This window comes from Anneissia japonica, unplaced genomic scaffold (genome assembly GCF_011630105.1).
Source record: "Anneissia japonica isolate Jap-2015-1 unplaced genomic scaffold, ASM1163010v1 scaffold4988_len2956909_cov206, whole genome shotgun sequence".
Classification (NCBI taxonomy): domain Eukaryota; kingdom Metazoa; phylum Echinodermata; class Crinoidea; order Comatulida; family Comatulidae; genus Anneissia; species Anneissia japonica.
The window spans coordinates 164,043-175,571 of NW_022696345.1; the positions used below are offsets into that span (position 1 = coordinate 164,043).

General features: G+C 34.1%; 1 protein-coding gene across 1 annotated transcript in view; it reads left to right on the plus strand.

Moving 5' to 3' along the window:
- LOC117101774 overlaps window positions 1-10,574 on the plus strand; it is a 26,618-nt gene extending 16,044 nt beyond the window's left edge. The window contains exons 3-15 of the mRNA XM_033241832.1: window positions 1,493-1,622; window positions 1,958-2,027; window positions 2,427-2,618; window positions 3,514-3,640; window positions 4,464-4,592; window positions 4,796-4,893; window positions 5,072-5,193; window positions 6,044-6,180; window positions 7,230-7,481; window positions 7,918-8,058; window positions 8,908-9,171; window positions 9,793-9,879; window positions 10,177-10,574. Of these exons, the coding sequence (XP_033097723.1) occupies window positions 1,493-1,622; window positions 1,958-2,027; window positions 2,427-2,618; window positions 3,514-3,640; window positions 4,464-4,592; window positions 4,796-4,893; window positions 5,072-5,193; window positions 6,044-6,180; window positions 7,230-7,481; window positions 7,918-8,058; window positions 8,908-9,171; window positions 9,793-9,879; window positions 10,177-10,484 (2,057 nt within the window). The 3' untranslated portion in view covers window positions 10,485-10,574. The remainder of the gene's footprint in view (window positions 1-1,492; window positions 1,623-1,957; window positions 2,028-2,426; window positions 2,619-3,513; window positions 3,641-4,463; window positions 4,593-4,795; window positions 4,894-5,071; window positions 5,194-6,043; window positions 6,181-7,229; window positions 7,482-7,917; window positions 8,059-8,907; window positions 9,172-9,792; window positions 9,880-10,176) is intronic.
- The last annotated feature ends 955 nt before the right edge of the window (window positions 10,575-11,529 follow it).

Here is an 11,529-nt window from a genome sequence, read left to right on the forward strand (position 1 = left end):
ATATATATATATATATATATATATATATGTATATATACATACATACTCACACTCTAACCACCGTATTACACTGCCGCTGTATAAGTTACTTGCATGACAGGAGTACCGTATGAATATTCTTATTTGGGTTATATAAAATATATCTCGACTGACAGTAAATGGTCATGAATTAAATTTTAAATATTCGTTTCCTCAAGAAATCGAATTTTTACTTGCCAATAGGTTGTAAATAAATGTCGATTGAAAAAAAATACCCGTCAAAACAAAGGTTAACCTAATTTATTGGAATTCCCTGTTGGGTATTTAGGCTCAGTGCAAACGTATAAATACCGAAGGGGTGAGTCGGATATCGATGTCGGTATATTTTCTGCAACTTGGGGTTGAAAGGGAAGGAAATGTCTACATTAGGAAAACATGTGAGATGACCTTCAACTGACCCTTGTTTATATTGAATACAGAGAATACACTGCAAAGAATACATTCGTTAAATATCACTTTTTAATTATGTCTTTATTGGTTCTTTCAAACAAAAACGTGGTTTTAATTTATATGTTCATTGATATAAAATTATGTTCAAATGTCACGTCCGGTAAACATTTGCAATAAAGTCATAGAACCGTAATGTTAATAATATGAACACACGTAGAGGCTTACACTAAACTTTCAACGTAACTCATTTCATTTACAGTATGTTAAATATATTTAGATAAATAAGGGCCCTAGGGCCTATCAAACCTTATCAATGTAATCTTGATCCAGTGAGTGACCATATTTCTATTACCTAGTGTGTAAATGTGAAGTAATACTGTGATATGATTTCATGTATTGTTGAGAGCAAAACAGCTGGAAAAATGTCAGTGAAAGGTATTTTGGGGGAAATATCTTAGTCAATGTTGGGGAAAAAGGAGCTGTATAAATATCTGTTTTTTTTTTGTTTTTTTTTTTCGAACGGCAGTGATTCAATGAACCAGAGCATTACGATAACTCCTACTTTTTCAAATGCATTGACGTGCACGTGAGCTAAGTATGTGGCTGAAACTCTGTTTTTAGTCCTTATTGCAAATAGACATGGTTTTATGAACCATGAGAGAGAAGTGTATCGGACCAGCGCGAAGGTTAAGGAGGTGGCTGCCTTATCTCTCGACCACTTAAATTCGTTTAAAAATAACAGTAAATATTCACACATACAACCTACCATCGATAAAGGTGTTTTACACAAATGTAAATGATATAGGAACTGTGTACTTGTTTAAAGGAACATTTGTGTAGTGGCATCTATCGCGACATGTGTTTTAAAACTTACAAATTTTGGGGAAAATAAACATTATGGAGTCTACCAAAATGTTACGGAGGAATTAAAAACCAGATTGGTTTGGTGCTATGCAATTATTAAATTTAATTAGATAATGTTACCGAAATTAATAATAATTACACGCAGCAACGTATACATTGTATAAGGCCTAATTAATGTTTGGGTTTTTTTTCCTTTCAGCAAAAGACGCTATACTAGAAAGCTTGAAAATATGGGAGGTTAAAACTTGCTTGCGTTTTGTTAATTATGACGAAGAAATAAAATCACGCCTTGGACATTCTCATCGAATTTCATTCGTTACAGGAAATGGGTAGGAAGTTTTTGTATCCAACTACTAAAAACCCAACTTTTAACTGATGCTCTAAAAACTAATTATCATTAGGCCTACATGATAATGATAATTTATTATTATAGCAAGTGAAAACGTGTTCAGTATTTTTCCACAAGACACATTTTCAACAAAATAACAATATGTAACTTAAATTATTTACTGTATAGGCCTAACAAATGATGACGAAAAATATTGATCGACAGAAAAAAGCTCAAGAAGATAAACTTGCGAGATCTACTACCGTAACTATTGGTAGCTGGCTTTATTATTTCTTTCTGAAATATTAATAATATTATTACTATTTTAATACTCAGGTGTTCTTCAACGATTGGCTCAAAACGAAATGGTGAACAAATTATTTCTATTGGTAATAAATGTGCTAATGCTGTCTCTTATACACATCTAGATGTGTATAAGAGACAGACGACACCCCTTCAGTAGACTAAAATCGAAAATCAGAATATACAAAAAAAAAGCAACAATAGGCAAAAGCAACAGCAGCAAAAAGCTACTTTGAAAAAAAGACCACGAATGGAACAAACTATTAGATATGAGGGCATGTTTAATGCATAAAGGTGGTATCCTACACTTAGTTAATCTTACCAAGTAACTCCTGCAGATAAGGAAATGTTGCTAGAGTATTACTGTATATTCATACACCTAGAAAAGCATGCAAACCTCAAGGAATCATTGTAAGGATTAGGAAGTTATGAGTACCTAATGCCTGGCTGGAGTAGTCTATGTGTTAGTAGTGAATCAACTTTCGCTATTTTGTAATTTTAGGTATTGACTGTGCTACATGAAATTGGGCATACGATTGGACTGCACCATGAGCAGGAGAGAGCAGACAGAGACAAACACGTCCGGGTATTATGGCTAAATATTCAAGAAAATATGGCCTACAATTTTGACAAACGTTCAACTTTAACCACAACGCCATATGACTACAATTCGATCATGCATTATAAGCGAAATGTAAGTTCAAGTCAGTCATAAAGTAAAGATTCAAAGTAATACATCAGCAACGTGCAATATTAACAAATTTAATAATTGATGATGAGGGTGAAAATGATGATGATAAACTATGCGTCAACTACAAACGACTGGGTCAACAAGGTAGGTTTACGATAATAAACAAATGATAAAGGAAAACCCAAAATTATATCGATAATTTACGTCCCTTTAAATATCAAGTACAGGACTTAGCAATACCGTAGCAACTCCATGTGATATTTACTGTTCAAACACTTCTGTAACAGACAGGCATAACAGTTTATTTATGTGGCATAGGCCTAATGGTATTACGATAATATATGCTCGGCAAGTCTTAATTTGCATCTGTGATCACTTTTCACATTCAAAATAGATCACAAGCCGACCTTCCTAAATTTGTTTCTATTTTGTGTTCCATTCTTGATTCTCCTATTGGTTTATCCGTCCTTCTTATTTGAGCATAATTTAATTTCTGTATACAATTATTTGTAATGTGATAATGTGTTTTAATGTCAATAATATAATTACCATTTTATTGAACCATTAGACTTTTAGTGTTATGTTCGAACCCAACACTCGAACACGAGATCCTCTGCTGCAGTACGACTTACGTGCTTTAAATGTCAATAATAAATGTATTATTTAATTGAATCATTAGACTTTTTAGTGTTAATTAGAACCCAACACTCTTTACACGAGATCCTTTGCTGCAGTGCGACTTACGTGCTTTAAATGTCAATAATAAGTATTATTTCATTGAATCAATAGACTTTTAGTGTTAACTCGAACCCAACACCCCTAACACGAGATCCTTTGCTGCAGTGCGACTTACGTGCTTTAAATGTTAATAATAAGTATTATTTCATTGAATCATTAGACTTTTAGTGTTAACTCGAACCCAACACTCGTGACACGAGATCCTCTGCTGCAATACGACTTAGGACCAACAAATGGTGTAACCTTCTACGATGCTATGATGGTGAATCATATCTACAGTTGCAACAGTAAGTGTGAGTAGCTTTATGGTCAGCCTCTGAAATAAATAACATTAGTATATATACGCAATTGATAGCTGACTAATGCTCGAGTGTTTTCCATTAAAAGTCTATATCAATTTATGAAAAAAAACGTCACAAATATTCAAATCATACAATATAGCATTACACCGACTTTTGTGCCGCCGTCCGTCTCAGTGTTTTGTTCTGTTCACTGTGACTCGTCAATAGGATTCTTTACTTTACAGGGATAATAAATAGTTGGTGTACCACACGGTGCGAAAAACTTTTTTTTGAATTAAAAAAAAAATATCCTTTTTTATTGTGACCACATTTGGTTCAACTGACGCAAGCCGACCACTTGTAGTACACTTAAAAGTATAAGTAATTAAATTGGCAAAAACCAAAATAGATCTACCTTATAGGAAGAGTTTCACCAAGATGTATAATGATTGCCTTTAAAATGCCGGAGATTATCTTTGGCTTGTGAGGTCAACCCTGAAACTGATTGAAAATATTCAGTTTTGCTGAATTGGTACAAAAAGAGAAAATTTCAATATCTATGTAAAGAAAATAAAAACTGAATAATTTATGTTTTGGTTATTTTACTAAACTATGGAAGTATAAAATTAGACTTAACCTACCGTACCAATAATAATAAGAAATCTTTTTCATCATTATCTCAACACAGACTCCGGAGGAAAAAATTTTTTTTCCTCTGGAGCCTGACATTAAATTATAAAATACCGTTCTGGAATCTAACAAATTGCGAAAAAGTATAAAGACATCAAGTATAATAGGCCTACTCATGGAAACTGAATTAATTTTACAGGAAACTGTGCTTATAAAGATTGTAAGAACGGTGGGTATGTAGGCCCATATCCCTACTGTTATTGCAGTTGCCCTCCAGGGTTTACGGGATTTCTATGCGAAGAAACCGAAGAACTTATTCACATAAATGGTAAGAGAGGTTTCCTCTTTGATTCGTTATTCCTTATGTATCAAATTTAAAAGCTAGATATATTTTGCTACCGCTTGCTTTGATTGCATTTGAATGATTTTTTGACGAATAATTGGATAGATAAAGTGAAATAAACATACATCTTAAGTAAGTTCATTATTTATCGTCTTCGATTATTAGTAACTATAGCTATTTCTTTGTAGAATGCAGATACAAATTGACACATAAATCTGGAAAAATTTCATCTCCAAATTTTCCAGAAAAGTACAGCAATAATGCTAATTGTTTATGGTATATTGAGGTAAGCTACATTACGGATAAATCATAGGGCTAATCTTAATGTTCTGAAGAAAATATAATGATTTAAATAGTCCATAATTCTACTTTCTATGCTAACATTGTACTGTACAGTAATTTTCCTGACCCTCTTTGTGCTTTTTCCCCGCAACTAATTATGATAAAATATTTTCTTCGTTTAGGCCAAACCTCGACAGAGGATAAAATTGACCTTCAAACATTTTTTATTAGAGGATTCTCGAGATTGTAAACGTGATTACGTAAGCGTTCGTACAAAAAACATGTACGAAGACAATCATCCACGGTAAGTCAAATCAAGATGAGCTTGTTATCATTTTCGCCCAATAGTGATAGCCTGTCACATACAGGATGGAAGTCTTACAGTTAAACCATGCTTAAACTGTGTCTCATTATGAAGCCTAGGGAACGCAAGATTGGGCAGGAATGGAAGAAGAGCATCTTAACCACCAAGCTACAACTTCAATTTATTTCTTGATTAGACAATTTCCAAAGAACGTGCCGTACATAATTTAATCAGAAAGACCATGCATGTATACAACGACTCTGATATACGTAATTTATTTGCTCCGAAGTAGTATCATGTGGAAAGTTTCCACCCAGCAAATAGTAAAATTATTTTGTGATACATCTTTGTACACATTTTCTTCAACACTGGTTCTAAAATTATTGTTTTGTTCACCTCAGTATATTATTCTGTAATTTATTTTCTTTTCTTTTATTGCTTACATTTATAACGCAATTTGTTGAAATTATGCATTCTATAACCTTTTAAATCTGTAGTTGTAATAGATTGTCCCTGGCAAAATAATGAAAATTCCAGTGGCGGATACAAGGGGACCCAGCCGACTCGGCGCCACCCCTAAATTGCTCGAACTTTTTTAAAAATGGAGATATAAAGAAAAATTATATTTAAATTTTAAGCCTGAGAGTGCAATTTCCGGCCATCAAGAGGTGCCATAATCACAATTTCCTTACCTTAGCCCCACCCATGGTAGGCCTGAGTTGGTATAGTTCCTCCACTGGCAATGTACCTCCCCGGGCCCCCTCTATTTTGAATTCCTGGATATGCCACTGAAATCTAATTATTTACCTCTTATAAGATACTTAACCCATTGTATTTTGTTACTATTTAGAATGTGTGGCCCTGGGTTTCAAAGACATTTTATCTCGGAAGGAAATAAGATGTTAGTTTCTTTTAAATCTGATTACACCTTTCAATCAAACGGTTTCCAGGCAACGTATACAATTACTGACGCAGATCCTGATATTGGTAAGAATTTGCCACGTTGTTAATTATTTTATTTGAAACAATATTTTATCAATATTTCAATTATACAATATTTATTATGATGGAATTTTCAGATTTGACAATGTATATAATGCACTTCGTAAAGTCTTTGGAATCATATTATTCAATCGATTGATCAATCAATCATTTAATCCATCAACAGGTATCTGTGGAGTGCGATATCATTACTACATTTTGATTAATATCTCTATATCTTTACATTTTGATTTAATATTGTATTTTGTCAACGAATGATTACGGTAACAAGTTTATAAGCTGTACCTCACCTTAGTGTTGTATCTTCCTGTCATTCGTTCTTCAGACGCTGTCTGAGTTGGCCTTAAAGGCCAACTCAGACAGCGTCGGCCGACGCAATCCGACGCGATTTGTTGTCGCGTCGGGTCTGTGTGAGTTGAACGCAGACGCGATGGTGTGCGTCGGGAGCAGTCGCGTATTAGAATATTAAACGTATTAATAAATAATAATAAATAATAAAAATATTTCTCACGACGGCTTAAGACTGTCCCCGACAATAAATCGGGTCGGGCTGCGTCGGCCGACGCTGTCTGAGTTGGCCTTTAATCTATTAACAATCACTTCAGAATTGGTAAATAAATATATACTCCAATGAAAAATATAATTGCTGATATTAGAATTTAGGTAAATCCTCACTAATAACTAACAAAAGGCAGGATAAGGCCCTAATACTAAGATAGATTTGGAATACTAGAAACATGAAGAAAATAAGATGCCATGTAGAATACATACCATGACATTTCAGAAACATTTTTTAACTTTAGTGATATAGAAGATAGTGTGTTTGTGTGAACGCTACATCTTGATCTGTTATCAGTTCATATTGTATTTTTTATGTTTACATTTTTTATATTTATTTTATGTATATTTGAGTGCTGGGATCTGAGGGGGACCAGATATTGTTATCCCTGAGCAATTCTTTACCTCCAGGATAAAGAATATTAGAGCGAATATGTATCAATTACAATAACTGCATTTACTTTTGTATTACCTAGTTGATTTCTCGAACTGTTTTGGGAGAAGCTGTTACGTGTTTATTGAACAACCGTTAGCCTGGCATTTAGCCGACACAATGTGTCAACAGATTGGTGGAAACCTACCTGTCATCAGTTCTGCTGAAGAGAATGATTTCATTAGGTTGAGGTTCGGGGAGTTGATGAATGACCGGTTGTTTTGGATTGGTATGGCGTTCATGAATCAGCGGGACAGGTGGCAGTGGGTTCGCGACGAACACTCGTCATTCTTGGGTAAGCCTGACCTTTGAACTTTCAGTACAATCATTGCAATTAAATCACCTATTTTATATTATTGGATTTTGAAATTGTATTAATGGTCACCTAATAAAACATTATTTTGGTTTAGCTAATAAAACGCTTTCCAAATACTTTCTGTGGCATAAGAGGCCAGTGAATGATAATGTTTGTCTTGTGAAAAGAATTGCAACGTTTAAGATTAGGCCTACTATTGAAAATTTTTAGACTATGTACCTAAATAAATGAATTACAAATAATAATAATAATAATAATAATAATAATAATAATAATAATAATAATAATAATAATAATAATACTAGGCCTATGATAATTAAAAAAAAAAGCAGGGCCTATATACTATAAGTTACCAATTAATACTGATAATGGGATAATACTTATATTGATCTTAATTCACTTTCACTTCAAATAGGATGGACAAAATATTCTCAGCCAAGCAAACACGATACAGGATGTGTTGTGGTCAGCGTGTACGGAAAGTGGAACAACGTGGGTTGTAACAGCAGAGGTATTTCAACGGTATGCGAGACGTACGTTCCAAGTTCTGTACAAGGTATATATGACATTGTAGTTTAAAAGCTACTACGGTATTTTTTACATTTTACATTGATGACGTACTGTTCCCCTACCCCCACCCCCAAGAAAATGACAAAAGAAATAACTTGCATTATTTTTGAAGTAACATAAAAGTTGTCAATTTGAGAATAGAAATTTTTGAATTTCCAGTGACAAGAAGTGTTTCTATAATTTTTATAATTTATTCGTGGTAAAATTATGAGTATTGGCGTAATCCTAACACCAAGTATATACCTGGATCTTCTGAAGGTATTACGTAATACGCAATCACTAATAGATAAAATTACATGATGACATAAGTATAGGGCCTATCGGGAATCACTTCCATTGGTGATAATACAAAGATAATGATAAAATGATTAATAAAAAAATGTATTTTCTCCATTGGGATTCAAACCAAGGCGTCCCGATTGTTAGATGGTTGATTTATCAATCGATGTATGAGGTTAGTAGATACTTTATATTCCATTTGATTTCCTATTAAGACATATTTTAATCTCCTATGGTGTAATATGCACTTAAAATAGATTAATCACATGATAATAACTTCGTAAGGTACTTCCGTTAATTAAATCTAATTATGATATATTTAATAAAACGTATTTTCCACATCATGATTCGAACCAAGGCCGTCCGACTGTTTGGATGCTTTATTCAACTGAAATTTATCAACTAAGCAGATACTTCCTTAGATATTCCCATTAAGTGTACGTTTTTCTCAGGATAAACGAAAAACAAAAATAAAAAAGAGGCTTACACAGTAACACGGGAAATTGAAACATATGGTCAATATACATCATATTTTGTAATTTCTTCTCTGTAACAGCTAAATGGCAGAAATGGGAAGAATGGGAGAGTTGTTCGTTGACGTGTGGCGGCGGTACACAAAAGAGGAAGCGTCAGTGTAATTTACCCGGGATGTGCGAGGGTAATGCGGTAGAGATGCGCAGTTGTAATCTAGAGATGTGTCCAGGGTCATATGCTCAGAATAGACCCGCCTCACAGAGCAGTACGGAGGGGGACGCCGGCCTCGCAGTTGATGGTCATTTTTGGGCTAGATCACTGTTGAAAAGTGCTTGCAGTCGCACACGTGAGTTTCAATTTACACCCTAGGTGTCATTTGATCCTCTTTAAGTTAAAATTTAAAATCACTTATATTAAACAGAACAAAGAAAACAGATTACAAAACTTGATAAAAGGAAAACATTCGGAAAACTCCCTAGGATCACATTCTTAAAATAAATGACAAGGGAGGGGACAGAGCCCAAACAGATTACAACAGAAGAAAGACAGCAGAAGAAAGGAAAGAGAAGACACGACAAGACAAAGGAGAAGACGAATATCATTTAATCATTTTCACAACAACTTTTTAATTGAAAATACAAGTTACAATATCCACACAAAATCATAAACATTTTAATTACCCATGGGTAGCAAATTTACACAAGGTACAACTAATGTTCGTTTACAATAATTAATATCTACATATGCGCCTATTGATATTATATTATTGTTATTATCAGTATCATATCGTCATTGTAATCACTATCATCATCATTATTATTTTAAAACATTTTACAGAAGCACATGCTAATGACGCTGGTGTACAAAATGTAAAATATAAAACTATCAAGACAACCGTATTGAAGGTCTTTATAGTATTGTTTACAGGTAATTCTATTGACGTCATATCCCATTGCTATATTCAAAGGTCATCAATGGGAACCATGGTGGAAAGTTGACCTGGGAGTCCTTCTGCTCGTCCATAAAATAACAATTACCAAGAGAGGCTACTTCTGTAAGTTTTTTTTTATCATGTTGCTCATTTAGGTTGTTTTTATTAAAAATGCATATAATAGAAATATGATAGAAACAAATAGACAAATAATAATAACATTGCTCAAATAGCAACATATAATAATAGTATCAATCATAGCTCATCAAGGTAAAGTTCTATATATATATATATATATATATATATATATATATATAAAATTAAAACTTATATATATATAATTGATGAAATTTTCTATTTCTAATTTTCAAAGTATTAATTTACAAGTTATATTTTATATTATATTTTTTCATATTTCAGCCGGAGCTCTTTTAGGCGCCGTTATACGAATTGGAAATGAGTCCAGTTCATTTCGGTCAAATCGTAAATGCAATCAAGCCCTAACCAGGGCAGAGCTAGACTCAAAATCGCAGGTAACTCAAAATTGCCGTCATTCTAGAGTCGGCCGTTACGTCAGTATCCAACTGGAGAAGAAACATGGAAGCCTTGAACTTTGTGAAGTACAGGTGTATGCTACAGGTATTATTTTATTTTATGTATTTACATTTTTGGGATCAGAAAATCAACAAATATATAACAAATGTAGACACCACCAACGAAGAGAATGACTCACATGTGAAAGTACATCTCTGTATAATAATAATAACTAGCATATACCCGTGCTCCGCCCGGTGTTGAATGAGTAGGGAAAGGTGGCGATCATGTACACTGTTGAATGTTATGGTTAGACCTACCATATGCCATTATTTTTCTGAATGACGTATTTGTAGTTAATGTTTTGAGTGTAATGTAGTCCTTGTGAGGAATATTGTGCAGTGTGATCAAGGGTGGATCTAGAATGTTTCAAACGGGGGGGGGGGGGGGGGTCGGCGCACAACAATTTCAGAATACTAAATAGGCCTAATAATTGTTGAATAGCGAATAGCACATATTACATTGAAATATATTTTTTTTAATTTGTGGCAAAACGGAGCGGCAGCCCTTCCCAGTGACGTCCCTCTCCCCAACTTGATTTTGCATTGTTGCTTGGTTTGGGGTACCCTCTTGTAAGTGAAAGTATACAGCAATATACAGTAGCTGGGGGCCTAGCCTAGTTGGGCATGAGGAGAGGGTGTTTGTCTTGAATCATGGTGGACGCACGTATTTGCATCTTATTTTGCCTATTTTTCCCATCCATGTCTGGTCCGACACAAATATACATTAAGATTAAATAAATAATTAAAATTAATTCACATAATAATGCGGAAAATGGCTACATGTATACTCGGCAGGTGGAAAACGGCTCCGGGAGCACCCCTACTAAGGAATGGATATGTGCGCCTAACAAAATTACTTATTATTATTATGTTATCTGAACTACTGACATTCCATAGCGTTGCATTCCATAGCGTTGCGGCAGCTACATCATTTTGGCATTTAATACCAGTACCCACTTATACTCCTGGGTGTAGAGAAGCAATGCAGATAAAGTGCCTTCCCAGACATTGAAACCTCGACATAGATTGGGAAACCAAACCGTTCCCGCTGCGCCAAACCACTTCTATACGATTAGTAATAATAGGCCTATACGAACACTTTTAATGTGTCAAATTTCAAAATAAATCATAGGCGCAGAAAGTTACCGTGAGCAGAGAGTTGACTACTGTAAAATTG